Source organism: Pseudopipra pipra, chromosome Z (genome assembly GCF_036250125.1).
Source record: "Pseudopipra pipra isolate bDixPip1 chromosome Z, bDixPip1.hap1, whole genome shotgun sequence".
In the NCBI taxonomy this organism is placed as follows: Eukaryota; Metazoa; Chordata; class Aves; order Passeriformes; family Pipridae; genus Pseudopipra; species Pseudopipra pipra.
This window is the reverse complement of record NC_087581.1, coordinates 61,615,725-61,631,223: the sequence shown is the minus strand read 5'-3', so window position 1 is coordinate 61,631,223 and position 15,499 is coordinate 61,615,725. Positions and strand designations below refer to the sequence as shown.

Sequence of the window (15,499 nt, the reverse complement as noted above, 5' to 3'; positions counted from 1 at the left end):
TGGTATTTCTTGCCCCATGTTTCCCCAAAAGCTTTACAAATCTTAACACAACTTACCAGGTACATTTTCCTGCCAAACTTCAGTCCACAGAGCAGAATTCTCTTTCTCTCCTTTCTCTTCTTCAGGAACCTCATGCATTCCAAGAAAAGCCAACGGCAGCACATGTTTGGCATGGTTCTTGAGTACATCTGGGCTATAGCGTCCCATAGCATGCACAGTTAAAGCACAGCCTGCTCTGTAAACTGGCTCTGAAGGAGCAAAACAAGCCACATTATGACTGGGAAGCAGGAGTATCCTTTTAACTGCTTGGTCTGCCTCTTGGGAAGCAGAGTAAGGCACAGTATTGTATACCAATGCATAGGAATTACTCAGCCAAGCATCCCAATACAGAAATGTTTCTTTACTACCTTTTGCCAGGAACATTTTCTGCACTGAATACTCCAAAAGCAACGTACCTTCCTTTTCCATGTACCAACTGCTGAGTTTGTGCAGCAGCTTCTCAGTGCTACTGTCCCGGGAAGTCTGTAACAGGGAAGGGACTCAAATCACTCCAACACTTCAGAAAAACCCATCAGCAAAAGAGCAGGATAAAACCTAAAACCAACCCCAACTCACCCGGACTAGATGCCCCATAGCAAAGGCAAAGGACTTCTGTACCACGCTGTTGCGATCAGTCAGGCCACTAAGTAGCGCGCTCATAAGTTTGCCTGTTGGAAGAGACTTTGCTTTCTCAAAAGTATCATGTTTTATTGCTGTGGCAAGAATTACAATAGCCTGAACTTATGCGATTTTTCCTCACTGCATATTTGTGAGGTTATAGGTCTGTCTGGTCCTTATGCTTAAACCAGTGCTAGTGTTTTGCACACCTTGACTAATAATGTTCCTATACATGAGCACCCAGCTGATCATGCTTTCAGCTTTATTTCTATTTCACAGCACAAAGGCGACCTTCTTTTTACTATCAAATCACAAATAAATTGCAAAAGGGAGACCCAATGAGGTAAAGACCTTGTTTATGGTGCTCCCATAGCTCAAGTTGAGGAACAAATGTTTACAGTGAAGCACTAACACAGGGATTGTTAGTCTGCTCCAAGAGAGTTGAGAGATATTTTTGTCTGTTCCTTCTGGGTGCCAGTGAATTTCCTCAACTCCTTCCTCTGCCTCTTCCACCTTGGTGAGGTACTTAACACCCCCAGGACCCACTCCCTCAAACAAAAAAGGTAACTTCAAACAGCTCTCTGAGGAAGATACACATGTAAAGATCATTCATGTGATAAAATCAAGGGAGGAAATACCACAGCAACAAAAAGCACCTGTAAAACCTGACACTGGAAACAAACCTTACCTGAATAAGGCGTTAAGTCTTGAGGGCACTGTGTGGTTAATGACACAATCACGCTGGCACAGCCTCCCTGGAAGATTGCAAAGGAAAACAAAGGTAAGATAAAACAGTATTAGCTCCTGGTTATTACTGTTAATACTTGCTGGAGTACTACATGCATTTGTATGACCTGATCTAGACCCACTCAGCCTCTACCCTGATAGGCCAAGGATTGACACAGTAAAACAGGTTGTAAAAAATTAATGACAAGAATTGAATTAGAAAGTGAAAAAGGACCCACACTCAAGACAGATGGTCCTGGAAGATTTACAATCAAGAATAACCTTCTGCACTCAAGTGTCACAGCAGCCATGTAGCCCAGGGGAGGTTAGGGCAGCACACCTTCAGAAAAGTGATGTAGTGGGTTGGGACTCAGATGAAAAATTATTCCATTTGGAGATGAAGAAGGGAATACAGAGAATTGTCAATGTAAATATGGTTCTTTTGACTATGTCTTTTAAAGTGACAGCTTGGTCTCATTCATACTGAACTATTAAAACCAAAGACATACCTTTGTGCCAAGGCCTACTCCACTTTTGATCAGTTCACACAGACGAGGAACCAGCTCACCCAGGACGGACACATCCAAATACTGCAAGCTCTAGAGAAAGGCAAGGGATGAGAAAGAGGGGAAAAAATGAAAAAACAAAAAAAAAAAGGTAATGGTGGCAGATTTAAGCTGGTGTACTTCCACCTGAGACTGCCTCAGCGCTAACAGCTGGTCCTCAGCTGAACTGTGAGTTTCCTGCACTATGAGAACAAGCCACCACAAAGTGGCTTCCACCACACAGAGCTTCTCTTGTCCCACTTCTCTGCTGAGCAGACCCGGCTAAAATCATCATTTGCTGGAATTGATGTACTCCTGCACTCCAACCCTTCAGAAAACGTGAAAGTAACAACTAGCAAGAACTCATTTTGGAGAGAGAAAGAGCTGTAGAGGTGTGCTTATCTCAGGACAAACCCCAACATTTCCCCAACTGTCTGAAACCAGAAAGCAGTAACGTATCCAAACTAGACAATGAAATGAAACCAGCCAAGACAGTTTTTAAACAGGTCAAGACAAATAAGTGGTATAAGTGACATAAGGGTACAAGAGGGATATTACTGGTATAATTTCTAACCTGCTATACTTAAAAATGCCACTGGGCAAAAATAGAAAGCCTCATGTTACCAGCACACTGTCTGCAGAGGGGAGATCCAATCTCTAGCAAATTCAAGGATCGCATACTAAATGAAGGCAACTCTTTCTGAGCTTCAGAAGTCAGATCAGCTGTTATTGCCCCCTCTGGCACTGGTAAAATGAAGGGAATACTCCAGATAATCTCTCAGCCAGCCCCAGAATATAGAGAAGGTCGCTCATAAGCCAGGACATCTTCACACTACTCCAGAGAAGACATTACTATCTCTCCCGTCCCCTAGGAAATCCCAATCAATAATCAGGGCACCACAACTGCTCCCTGAGGGCTGGCAGAGGAGAGGTATGTCCTGGAGGAGGGACAGTAGCAGCTGCTGCAGCCTGTGGGGTGGCAGTGAGGCACTTTTACATGGAGCCTTTCATTCCCAACCACTTTGCACACTATTTATAGAAAGGCTTTCAGCTGACACCAAACCTCAGCTCCACATACTGTTTTGTACGGGAGGGCTCACTGTTCTTATTTTTCCATAAGGAGAGCAAATAAAGAATAGCTCTGCTGGCTATGCTTCTCCTAAAACTTGCTCAGCAAACCACTACCTGCCCACATGCCCCTGGCTGTTTGCAGTGCCTGAGCAGAAAAGAGGGATCTTTTCTTTGGGAAGGGGCAGATTCTTACAGAGAACAGGTTGTTCCAGCAGGACAAATCCTCCAGCACAGCATTTGGGCATCAGCAACTCCTCCTCCAGCAGCAGGAAACTACAGTGCCAAACACCAGCAGCTGACTCTGCGTTCAGTGATATCTACACTTTCCCTAAATATCTCCACCACCAAAGCATCAGCAAGGCCTAGGTAGGGATATCCAAGGCACCACAAGGCAATGGCTGAACAGCATTTGTGCCTTAATAACAATGACTATCATCAGTTGGAGGCCCAGGTGAGAAGCTGGTTGTGGAATAGTGGGCCAGAGACGAAGATAAATGTTAGCTAGCATAATCCAGAACCAGTTGAGCCCCTATCCAAAGAAGAACACTTGAAGGATGCCCTCTTCCTCAAAGTAGGCAGGTCTTCAGGTGGAAAAACAATCCATTCAACTCCAAATGGAGCCAAGACTACTCACAACTAATCTGAGGAGCAAGCACTGGTGACAGGATGAAAAGTCAGTACATGAAAAAGGAAGTGGACAGCGACATGGAGATGTGATAATAAAATGAACCCTGTAGAGGTATTCTGTAAAGCTCCCATTTAAATTCCTACTCTTCTCCTACAACATCTTTTACACTGGAATCCTTCTGAAACAAGAACTTACCATGTTAATGGTTTCCATCATGGGAGATGACTTAACAGCACTAAGTCTGGCATTATCCATTGCAGTCTGAAAAAAAACCCAACAAAAACCAGTAAAAAACCCCAAACAAAACAAAATGAATATGCAACACGAAAACAGTGGAAAGGGCAACATCAGCTGTAACTCACTACCTCACACCACTTCAGATGCATACAGACAGAAAGCAATTATGCCTACAGTCCATGAATGTTCCCCTTTCAGACGAAGATAGATGTTCTAGCTGGAGTACAGGAGCTAAACCATGCAGTTCTGATATCACATGAATGGGGAAAAAAACCAACAGATGGAAGGAAGGATGGAGAGAGGGGAGAGAGGGGGAAAAAAATCCCACTCTGAACTACTGTTCACTCTCTTCTCATTTGCAAAGTGCTAAGTTTTACCCTTTTCCCTCTCCACAATGAAATAAGCTAAATTTGCTTCTGAATAGTGGGTTTCCACCACTTCCTCAGAAGACTGTATTGATAAATTAATATGGTTCTTTGTGAGAAAGATTAAAGGACACCATGCTGACAACATCCACCTCCAGCACACTTTGCTATCGTATACCTTCTAATTTAAGTTAAAAGAAGTCCTGAAGTTAATCCCTTGGGAAAAACAGCAGTGATATTTAACAACAGTTTTTACTAAGATTGTTTTTTACTTTCTGAAATGTGTAGTGGTCTAGGAAATAATAAAAACAAACAAACAAACAAAAAACCACAAAAAAACCCACAACAAACCCCCCACAATCCTTCAAAAAACCTCCCACATTTGTCCAGTAATATTGCAATGATCAATTTTAGTAATTCAATAGCTATTTCTCTTTGCATCTTTGAACACCTCTCAACTAAATCTGCTATTTTTCTGTTTACTGAATGAAGCTTAAATCTTTGTTATCTCTCTTCTGTTGATACTTTCCCATTATAGCTGCACTTACTTTCTCTTGATCTGTTGCAGAAAAACTCAAATAATTGAGGACTTGAGGCTCCAGCACACTCAAGGATTCCAGCAGGGCTGGGATAAGTTTTGGTGCATGAGGTTTCAGCATAGATCCAGCACTTTTACTGATCTTCACAAGAGTGTTAATGCTGGAAAAAAAATTAAAGGGAAGGTCAAAAGACAAACACACAGACTGAACTGAAAAACTGGTCTACTGTAATCCAGATGCAACAATATAAATCTACCTGCAAACAAAAGTATGTGTATTTTTCTGCTTAAGCAAAGTCATACCCTAGCCCTGAGCTTCCAACTGATGTTGGAAGCCAAACTCTGGCCAAAGTAAACAAAGAGACAGTACTGCAGACAGATGTACAAAAAAATAACACATTCTCATGTTTTAAAGTGCTGGGCAAAGTCACCCAGAGACATCCATTGTTTCTGTCCAAGAAAAAAATGAGTTCACAATGATCTATTCAAATCCCACTTGTCAATTGCAGACTGACCAAATCTCTCATGCTGCATTTTGACAAAAGGTTTTCATATATTCAGAAGGGATGAAAAAAAACCTCAGGAAATATTCACTATCATTTGTTAGGAGCTGTCTTACCTTACTAGTAATTATTTTTGCAAAGACCAGCTAGCTACACTCCAAGTCTGAGCCACTGAGCTACACCCCAGTTTTTCTGTCCTTCAAGCAAATGAAGGAGTAAACAAGGTTACAAATTGATAAGCATATAAAGTCCCTACACATCAAAGGACCTTGAACTGTTACAAGACATAAAATGTATTTGAACAGCATGACCAAATGCGGTCTCATCTGGGATGTGAACTGTCAATACTCACAACCAGTTGTGAAATCAGACCTGGCTGTTTGAAGAACTACCATGGGATTTTTCGTTTGCATGCAGAACAGATATGCCAGTCCCAAAGGACAGCTTTAGCAGAGCACACAGCTTGCAGATCAGTTTGCTGTGAAAAAAAACCTTCCTGGTGGGAACTGAACCTGGGCATTTGCGGAGAGGCCAGATACTGTCAAAGACAGGTAGAGTTCTCAGAGCTGCTATTTAAACTCAGAGAGAAACGACTCAGCAGGAAAGCTCTTTTGGGAAACAACTCGTCACTTCAAACACAAAGAACGTTCTGCAGCTTGGTTGGGTCTCTTTGGGACAAATCACGACACAACTCCTGGCAAACTTATATGATACAAAACTAACCTGAGAGATCGGACTTCAGCAACTGTGCTTACTATGCCTTTGTCCAGGAGGCAAGGAAGCAACACAGCTATCATCTTCTGACCTGCTGCTCCTTTAGAGGGATCACACATTTTCACACAGACCTGGGGACAGGTGAGAATCAGCGTTGCAAACATGTACAAACCTCCCCCTCAGATACATTACAGCACTTCCTCCTTCAGTCAGAAGGCGGCAACAGCAACTAGAGAAACTGCTGACAGCCAAATCCAGGCTGTTACACCTTCATCCTCCTCTCCAAAAGGTACTTAAATCCTAAGACACATCCCTAAAACAGGTTTCAACTACAGTCAGCTTCCAGAAAATGCATATTAAGAGCCTAACAGGCCTTGACCTGAATCTGGATGAAGAGATGAATCAAATGACTTCTCAGATGAGGGATAGCCTATCTCAGCCACAGGGATTCAACCACTCCACAGGGCAGAGCAGCAAGTGCCAGATCAGAACAGATTCTGCAATTGCAACATTTTGTGACAACATTTTTGGACCAGATCCTCACTTGTAGTATTAAAATGTCATGCATTGTGAAGGCTGTGATTTCAAATAATGTGAATTTTTTACAGGACTACCAAACAAAATATGAAGGGATATGTGTACTACACCCAATAAATCTTGTCAGTAAGAGCACTGGACAGCGAAGAACATATTCCATTATTCTGTTTCATACCACTGAGGTTCTACCAGGCTTGGTCAACTGGATGAGTCAGCCTAGGTCAACTGCTGAAGTTACAAGAAATCCTACCCCTAAATGAGGAAAAACCGGCAAAGACTAAAAAACCCCAGTTCATTTTATCCTTCCTTTGCTTGTACAGAACTTAACATCACATTATCCACAAGCAACAGAACTTCACTAGCATCAACAAAAGTACAGGGCAGTATGTGGTGATGCTTATCTAGGGCTATTCAGATTTTCACAACTGCATCTTACATTAGAGACCTTTTCAAGATAACAGACTATGGTAAACAAGTACTCCTGCAGATACGACAGTGAACAATTACCTGACATCATAACCATACGTGCCTGGCTACATGTGCATATGATGAAATAAGAGTTTTACCTTGCTCAAAGTTTTTAGGGCTAGTTCTGCTGCCTTTCGCACAGTCTCCTAAAAGAGAAGTCAACAATCATTGCTGCTATTTTTATTTCTTCTATAGAACGATTAATATTAATTGATAAGTGTAACACTAGTACTGACACACCTATCTTCATGGCCAATACTTAATATAACATCTTTAAAAGAAATTTTGGCTTTGGTCCATCTGAATATCTGGTACAATTAACACATTAACACAGATCAAACCTGGAAGGACCCCAAGACACTGACTTCATATATGCAAGTCATACACAAGCAGCCCAAAATAAATGTTTCTATATTCAATTGTTAAGGAAATACTTGGGAACTATTTTATATCCAGGAAAAATCCTGAATCATCAAGAATAAGCACAGTAGGAACAAAACCCAACATTTCAAATACAGAATTTCCAAGGTGGCATAGAAATTTTAACTGCAAGGAGCTTGAATTTCTTCTGCTTAATACTCAAAACTCCCACTTGCTTCAAGCTGACTTGTCAGGGAATCTCTCTTTAAACATCTCAGAGCTTGATCACTGTACCACTTTTGGTTGGAAGATTCCTGTTCAATTCTCAGTTCCATTACCTTAATGTCATCTTGCACTCGGAACAGGATTTCCCAGATCTCTGGAAGCTTGTCTATAATGTCATCCAAAGGTCTTCCTCTTAGTAAGTCATTTAGTGCCAGACAGCTGCAAACAAGGAATTTTATTTCTTTCACACAGTGTACTTACTTGATATAGGTATATACATAGCTATGTTTATAAATATAAGTAAATGGTTAAAAAAAAATGACAACTGTTTCACATTCTTTTTTTCCCCAAATCCTAAATCTACTCTATCAAAAGACCATCTCCTTTAGCAGAGAAAAAAAATGTTCAGTCATTCAGGTAAAACCTGAAACCACTGATAGCAAATGAGAAAGGCTCTCCTGTGATGAAAATTGCTATTGCAAACATTCCAGTTATAAAATTGCTTTAGATTTCTTCTCTGTAAGTACAGGATAAGAAGAAAACAAAATGGTATAAAGTCTGGAATTGAAATTAAAATGAAAGTTTTCAATAGAGCGTCACCACAAACTATTAAAAACAAAAAGAGGTTTATTAAAAATGGCATCCTGCTGCCAAATATGCAATTGTCATACTGACAATTCTAAGAGAAAGCAATATTTCAGGACCAAGGATAGGCAAGAATTTTTGACCAGAAAACTCATTCTTCGAACGTTGCTTAGTATCAAGCTACATGCAATAAAAGATTTTAGGCTCAGTTACACAAATAGCTTCAAGATCGTATCACGCTTCAAAGGCAAGCTACAAAGCTGGCCTCTATCTTGATGAATGGATGTGTCCTCTTTCCCCTCTCAGCTTCTCCAGGTTAATAAGTTTATGGTGAAGAAGAGAAAATAACAGAGTTCAAAGACAAATCTAATACTTTTTCTAGCAATACCTGGATTCCCTGATCCTCCACAGACTGCTTGTTAAGTTACTGATCAAATCCTCGAGAATTTCCTTCATGTACTTATCAACCTATTATTAAAAAAGGGAAAAATCATGAAATAAGCATGGGCTATGCATCCTTGTCCTATAGTCTATAAAAAGAGAGTACTTTTGTATAATACAACCTACTTTCAGCCACATCAGATAAACTACTTCTTGCCAGAGCTGTGCAAACTTACTCTAACTGTGCTTTAGACATGCCTTTCTCTGCACTGCTTGAGCACTTAACGAGTCTCTCAAAGCCTTTACCAACTGTACTGTTAAAATGCAGCACCAAACATGTATTCCCATGAGAAGCAATTTTGCTTTGATGAGGGATCAGAGTGAATGATTTCACATTAAGAGCAGCTTTCCTAGGAGAAAATATTTGCAAACCCCATTCCAAGCCTTGCAGAACCTGAGCAAGGGCATCTTATGAAAATCACTTATTCCTGAAATATATCTGTGAGGAGTTCTCCTCAAACTGATGGAGCAGTCTCCCTCCATGGGCTTCCTCCCACTTACAAGTGGAGGAATTATATTTAGATGCTCTTGTTTAGGAAGGCATCTTAGGTCATAAGGATTCATGAAGAGCTTATCATAAGCAAGATCAAAGCAATATCGAAGTGTGGAAAGACTCCATTTTAAGTAAACCATAAATTTTAATACTTGCACAAACAAGGTCTGCAATATTGTTTCACATACAAGAGGCAGTGCAAAACCTCTGCGCATTGCCCAGCTCATCCATGGATTCGCACACCTCTTTCTCTGTAGGACAGGACCTTACCCCTTTCTGCACAAGATCCAACTGCCCCAAGAGGATCTCTGACACACTGCTGGCTTGCAGCAAACCTCCCACTCCCCACTGTACTGTTCACTCACCACAGACTTGTCAGTGACCAAGGCATTCCAAATGCTGGTCATTGCCTGTCGAATGCCCAAGTTAGGGTCAAACTGGTAGCGGTAGAGCCGAGGAAGAAGTTGGGGCAAAAATGGAGCCAGCTGCTCTCCAGCCTTGGCAGCTATCACATTGAAACCAAAAGCTGCTCCCTGAAATGATGACAAAGGAGTATTTGTTAAACCACTCTGCTTACTCACTCAGTTACTGCTCCTGGGCAACCACAGTCAGGGGCAAAGTTGACTGACATAGTGTAGATTTAGACCAAATCATAAGGACTAAAAGGGTACTAGAATTGGCCCATCCTCAGTGCTACAGTACCAGTGATCTCAAGCATACAATCACACTCCGCAGACAACACAGTACTACTTCTCTCTCTTCTTCTTCTCTCCAGTCTCTCCAATCTCTTCTCCTTCTCTCCAATCTTTATTTCAAGACACTGATTGACCTATCTCATTTGCAAAAGTGGTACTGGCAAATTAAAACTATGAAGCTTTAAATATGTTCTTTCAAAAGATTCTTTGTCAGCAAAACTGGTGAAGCTGGGCCACTGCTTCCCTAAAACTCTGCTGCATTTATAAGAATTAGAATAACATAGGAATGGAAAAACTAAAAATAAAACAACTCCACTTTAGCTCTAGAATCTCAAATTTTTGAGGATTATAATTTTTCATCTGTCCATATTTACTTTAAACTCAAGCATTCTTCTATGATCTCTTGTTTCTCCAACTGTCAGTTCCACTGTCAATTCTAATACAGTGGAACTGATGCTTGCCTATGAAATCCCATGAGATTTTGCCAGACAGGCCAAGAAGAAATTACTCAGTGCAGGCAGTGCAGTGACTGCCTCTAATGACTTATGTTTCCTGACTTGCAGTACCGAAAGCTGCCACTCAAAACCCCACAGCAGGGATTTCACAGGACAGGATGTGCTGTCTGGGTTAGTTTAGTCAAGCAAGAGCAATAAAGCCACACTCTCCGTTATGACCCCTGCTGTGAAGAGCAAGAAGTTGTGGAAAGTAGAAGGAAAATGAAGACATCACCTGCAAGGCCCTGCCTTGCAGTACAGTGGGCTCTGCCCAGCTCTTGTGGGGTTTAGAGCACAGGCTTTCAGATACTCCCTTCAACTTCAGTGACTCTGCAAATTCTTCAAATGCCAGAGCTCAGCATACACTTGCTGAGTGGATTTTCTGGACTCATCCTGGCTGGTGAAATTCCACAAGGGTCAGGAAACTAACTATGTTCTATGTTCTCGTGCTTCTGAAGTCCCGGTACAAAGACAAGGAAGCCTTGAATGATGTTGCTGACTTGCCAAACTCTGGATGAAAGCTAGGACTTGTTTTTTGCACTAAGTGGTGTTGCCAGAGACTCAAAACCTTAGGTAGCAAGCATGGAAGAGCACAAAAAGTGCAGTATAGCAGAGGCAGCTACATGATTCTTCTGCATCCAAGCACACAAAAGGTGCTCTGCCTGCTCCCAGAGACAGAATAAATTCTTCCATGCTTCTGTAAAGCCAGTGCAGAGAGTCCCCACGTTAAAGCTCTGAAGTATACTAAAATCTTCAAATTTATGATGCTTCTTTTTTCAGCAGGAAGTGGATCCCACAGTATTTTGGCTTTGTTTAAGGTCCCAGCAGCTTTAAAATATCAAAACTTCAGAACTTCAGTTAAAAAAGGATACTTTCAACAACAGTGCTTTTTAGCAACCTACTGCTGATTATTTTTTCCTCTGCCTCTTTGTGACCAGGGTCACTTTTCTCTGGCATCTGAAAATTCATGCAGTTTTGAAAACATTATCACCATTTGAACACACTAAGACCTGTCTTCTAAGCACATTCAAAAAACAAAAGGAAAGGATCACAGTTGATTCAGAGGGGGACTTAGGATTTTATGAACACTTTGATACCAATGTTTTGTAAGGATTTCAAGTAATCCTAATTTTTTTTCTCAGGCTGGTAAATTTGCCTTTGTCCTGACACCAAAGCATCAACGCCCTCTCCATGCAGTTATCCATAAAACATGTAACCAAAGCCAGAGAAATGCAGCTGTTGATTCCAGAGTTCACAGTGGAATGGAAGTTGTATGAAAGCAGAGAATTACCTTCCGAGAATTCCACATGGCATGATGGTTGGCCAGGTTCATGAATTTGTACACCAGGTCTGGCTGATTAAGATCACTAGCCAGTGAACAAAGCTCCTTGTAGGTAGAAAGACCTTGACTTTAAAAAGCAGAAGGGAAATCAGTGTCACTATGTTTAGCTACACCAATACTACAATACCTAATAATTGAGAGAACAAGAAGGAGCAAAAAGCTCAGGAAGTGGATTTATAAGCAAAGGAATACTGTTTCAGCACTGACTGTGTCTGTATTGAAACTGTCAGTAAACTTACCCATCTGGGGTTTTGCTCAGACCACCCTGAAACACCACAGTTTCTCCAGTCATCTCATGTTTGGCTCTGACAGAAAAGAGGTCCAGTATTAGCTTTACCAAACTCTACCCTTGAACAGACTGCACACTACAGAACAAGTAATTTATTTCCCTTTATTAACTCAGTAACTTGACATTCTTTCAGTTCCAAACCCACAAAAGAACATACAGTTGTGCAAAGCCATACACATTGCAAGGCATCTCATTAACCTGTGTCATCTGTAATGTTAAGGAGAGTTGCAGCAAGTGAGAGTTTTGCTGTGCAGTCAGAAGGTAAAAAGTCAAAACACTGAATGTTGGATTTTTACTTCTGCTCAGACAGCCACATAATGGACTGCAAATCTCTATTTCAAAATATAAAAATACCATTCCCATTCATCTAGTTTCTTCCTGTTTACCAGCAATGAATCTCTACACTACCAGCCTAGGTTTTTTCACAGTGGCCAAACCCACACCAGGTTAAGACAGCAGTAGGCTGTTAAAGAGCATTTCCAGCACTGACCAACACACAGAACTCATGGCTAGTGATTAAGACCAGCATTTTCCCCACTAAAGCTGACAAGTGACCATTAACACACTTTCTCAGCAATAGGTGCACTCCAGGCACAAGCAAGTCCCCCTTCCGCAACATTCACGATGTGCAGAGTTGCTGCAAGTAGTCATTGTTCTCTGCAGTTACACAATGCAGCAAGGAGGAAATCTAATCAAACCCCAACTGATTTGAACTGCTTGAATCAGGACTGAAACATTATTTTGAAGCTTTGTGGAAAGGAACAAAACCAGAACAACTTCAGTCACAAAAAAAAAAATCTAAGCTGAATTAAGAAATGTCCCAATTTGACTCTCTGGGAATGGATATTGGCTTGCCCTTGGCGACAAAACATCTCTTTCCACAAAAAACCAACACTTTTGTTCCCATAAAACACATAGCTCAGAGTACTCTCACACAGTGTTCTGAGTTCACTGTACCTTTTCCCAGTCATAAGGGTATCAACAAGAGTAGTGACCAGCTCTTGCTGATCCTGTTCACTTCCTAGTTCATATATCAGCCCAAGACCTTTTGAAGCAACATCTTGACTAAGCTCTGCAAAAGATTTTACGAAGTAAAATTAAAGATAAGCATGTAATTAAGCAGCGCTCAAATTTAAAAAATCAAAGTTCAACCAAAATCAATACATAGCAAACGGGGCACTGTACTGCGGTTCACAGCTCTCCATTTTAGAGCAGATCTAGTCTGTCAAGACACAAACTTTGCATTCTGAAGCAGCAATTTGTTCTGAAGGCATAAACCCCATGAAGTTAGGTGGCATCTTCATGTAAATACTGTTACTGCAGGTTTTGACATAGCAAGGAGAGTTCCAAGAGCCGGAGATATTCTGACACACTGCTGGCACTCTAAGTCCAGCAACATTAATGGTAATACTCTCTTCCACTTTGGTGAGATTTGCACAGACTGCTGGATGCCACCCTTTCCACTAGCTGCCATCACAGGTAGCAAAATGTGCTAGTTTGAAGAGGTCTCAGAGTTCCTGTCCATGCAGAACTCTGTGATACACACCCTGTTGCCCAAAGCAGAGCAGAAGTAGCACCACTGAACAATTTCTGTGATTATAATCTGGAGGGGCAAAAGCAGAGAAATATTTGTGCTTGTTTACCAAAACACACAAAAAAGTTGTGCTTCTTATCTCTGCATGTGGTGCCTAGAAAAGAAATCATTCCTATTAACATCAGAAATGGGACTTTTCTACCTACAGTCATCTTTCAATGCTGACTGACAGAGAGGGTGTAGTTGACTTTTTGCCTGTTCAAAGATTCCCCCCATTCTGTTAAAAGCCCATCAAAAGACACAACTCTTAAGATGTGATAGTACTTACCATCACTATCTGACAGAATTGAAACAAATGCACTTTGAATATCCTTGAGATGAGACTGTAAGATGAGAAAAGGGTCATTATTTTGGATCCTTTGTCTGGTCTCCAGGCAAGTTCCTAACAGATAAAAAGAGGCTACTCTATCAATGGAGCTGTTTATTTGACCTACACCTACGACAAGAACTGCCCTTCTTTCCTGATTAGCGAGTAACAGCCTGACTGACACTCACAAAAGGTAACAGCTAATGGTAGAGCACCTTTTTACAGCTACCATGCCATTAGGAAGCCATATTTTATTTGCCTTGCCTAAAATACCTGGCAGCAGTGCATCGTAAATCTGCCTTGCAGCCAGATGGGGCCTTCTTCACCTTAAAACTAGTGAGTTTTGCTACCCCTCATAAGGTGCACTGTTTAGATAAGTGTAATATGCACAAGCTTTTACATGTAACAGCTTACATTTGCAAAGCACCTATTGCCCCAAAGCTCTTTATCATTACCTGAAGAGCACACAATGGTTACATGGTCCCATCAGTCTCCAGTACCTCTATGAAGAGAGAGGACATTTTGGTTGGGAATGCATTATTAAGTCCCTGTATAGGACCTTTCACACTCTCTCATTACAGACGGGCACCTTAAATATGAGGCTTTCATCAAGGTGTACCAAAAATACAGTATACATGAAGCACATTGTAACTGCTCCCAGGTACCAAAGTTGTGATAAACTATGTGAAACAAATTAGTCCAGTTCTCCCCTTCTTCCACTCCTAGATCTCCTTTTATGTTTTCCAAATATGAATCCTAGAAACTATACAGACACCAACCTCTTCTTCCCAAGGGAAGATGTACTGCTACTTCATCTTACAACAGCAATCTATGCTGAGCTTACTCTGACTTGATGCAAGTCAGATGTTTACAAAGGTGACAAACAGCCTTGTTCATCTGCCAGTTAGTCTGTTCCTCTATTCATAGAAGATAACCCATGACTCACAAAGAGCTCAATAAGGACCAGCACTGGGGGAAAAGAGGCAGTGAAGGGGAAGAAAGGGACAGAAATGAGGCAAGAAGCAAAAATAGGGACAAGGAGCCAGTGTTAGGAAAAGGCATATTTCTTACCTTAATTGCTTTGTGTGTGCTCAGCTTCTTCACCATTGACAGAAGCCAGATGCAAGCTGCCTGCCTGGTGTGCGGGTTAGGGCTGATGATGTGCTTGTTCAAAATAAGGTCTAGGACCCAGGGAACCACATCATTCACTTTCAAATCTATATGAAAGAGAGAAACGTGGAGGGGAGAGGGGAGCTTTGAGAATCATCCATACTCATTTTTAATGTCAAAATAATGTGCAGCAGAAATGAAAAACCTATTAAGTCCATAAGTACTCAGGTGACACCTCAATCTCTGCTTATTTAGGAAAAGCCTTCACTGGAGTCACTGGAAAGTATTTCTCCTACTAAAAACACTGTGTCCTCCTAACCCTTCATGAATGTGTTCCAGAGCCTGTGGCCAAGAAGAGCTACCATTTATATTGCCTAAGACTCAGGGTGCTACTTTTTTTTTTTCGTAAGGACTCAAAAATTTCTGGAGCAATGGCAGGGTTCGGTATCTACCCCATGCTGTACATGCTCAGCTTTGTGTACACTAGAGATCTAAGACCACTCTCACAACATTAAAACACGTGTTTGCAGGTCTGAGGCTGATATTTACACCTGTCTGGTTTGAAGCTAGCATTT

General features: G+C 41.3%; 1 protein-coding gene across 3 annotated transcripts in view; it reads right to left on the bottom strand.

The window, feature by feature from the left end:
- ECPAS (Ecm29 proteasome adaptor and scaffold) overlaps positions 1–15,499 on the bottom strand; it is a 61,158-nt gene that overhangs the window by 9,042 nt on the left and 36,617 nt on the right. For all 3 annotated transcript variants that reach the window (XM_064641198.1, XM_064641197.1, XM_064641200.1), the window contains 17 exons: positions 14,886–15,031; positions 13,776–13,830; positions 12,871–12,985; positions 11,864–11,929; positions 11,574–11,691; positions 9,459–9,626; positions 8,548–8,627; positions 7,688–7,793; positions 7,088–7,135; positions 5,994–6,115; positions 4,778–4,928; positions 3,823–3,888; positions 1,893–1,982; positions 1,346–1,412; positions 616–707; positions 456–522; positions 57–248 (listed from right to left, as the gene is read on the bottom strand). In XM_064641198.1, coding sequence (XP_064497268.1) covers positions 57–248; positions 456–522; positions 616–707; positions 1,346–1,412; positions 1,893–1,982; positions 3,823–3,888; positions 4,778–4,928; positions 5,994–6,115; positions 7,088–7,135; positions 7,688–7,793; positions 8,548–8,627; positions 9,459–9,626; positions 11,574–11,691; positions 11,864–11,929; positions 12,871–12,985; positions 13,776–13,830; positions 14,886–15,031 — 1,749 coding nt within the window. The remainder of the gene's footprint in view (positions 1–56; positions 249–455; positions 523–615; positions 708–1,345; positions 1,413–1,892; positions 1,983–3,822; positions 3,889–4,777; positions 4,929–5,993; positions 6,116–7,087; positions 7,136–7,687; positions 7,794–8,547; positions 8,628–9,458; positions 9,627–11,573; positions 11,692–11,863; positions 11,930–12,870; positions 12,986–13,775; positions 13,831–14,885; positions 15,032–15,499) is intronic.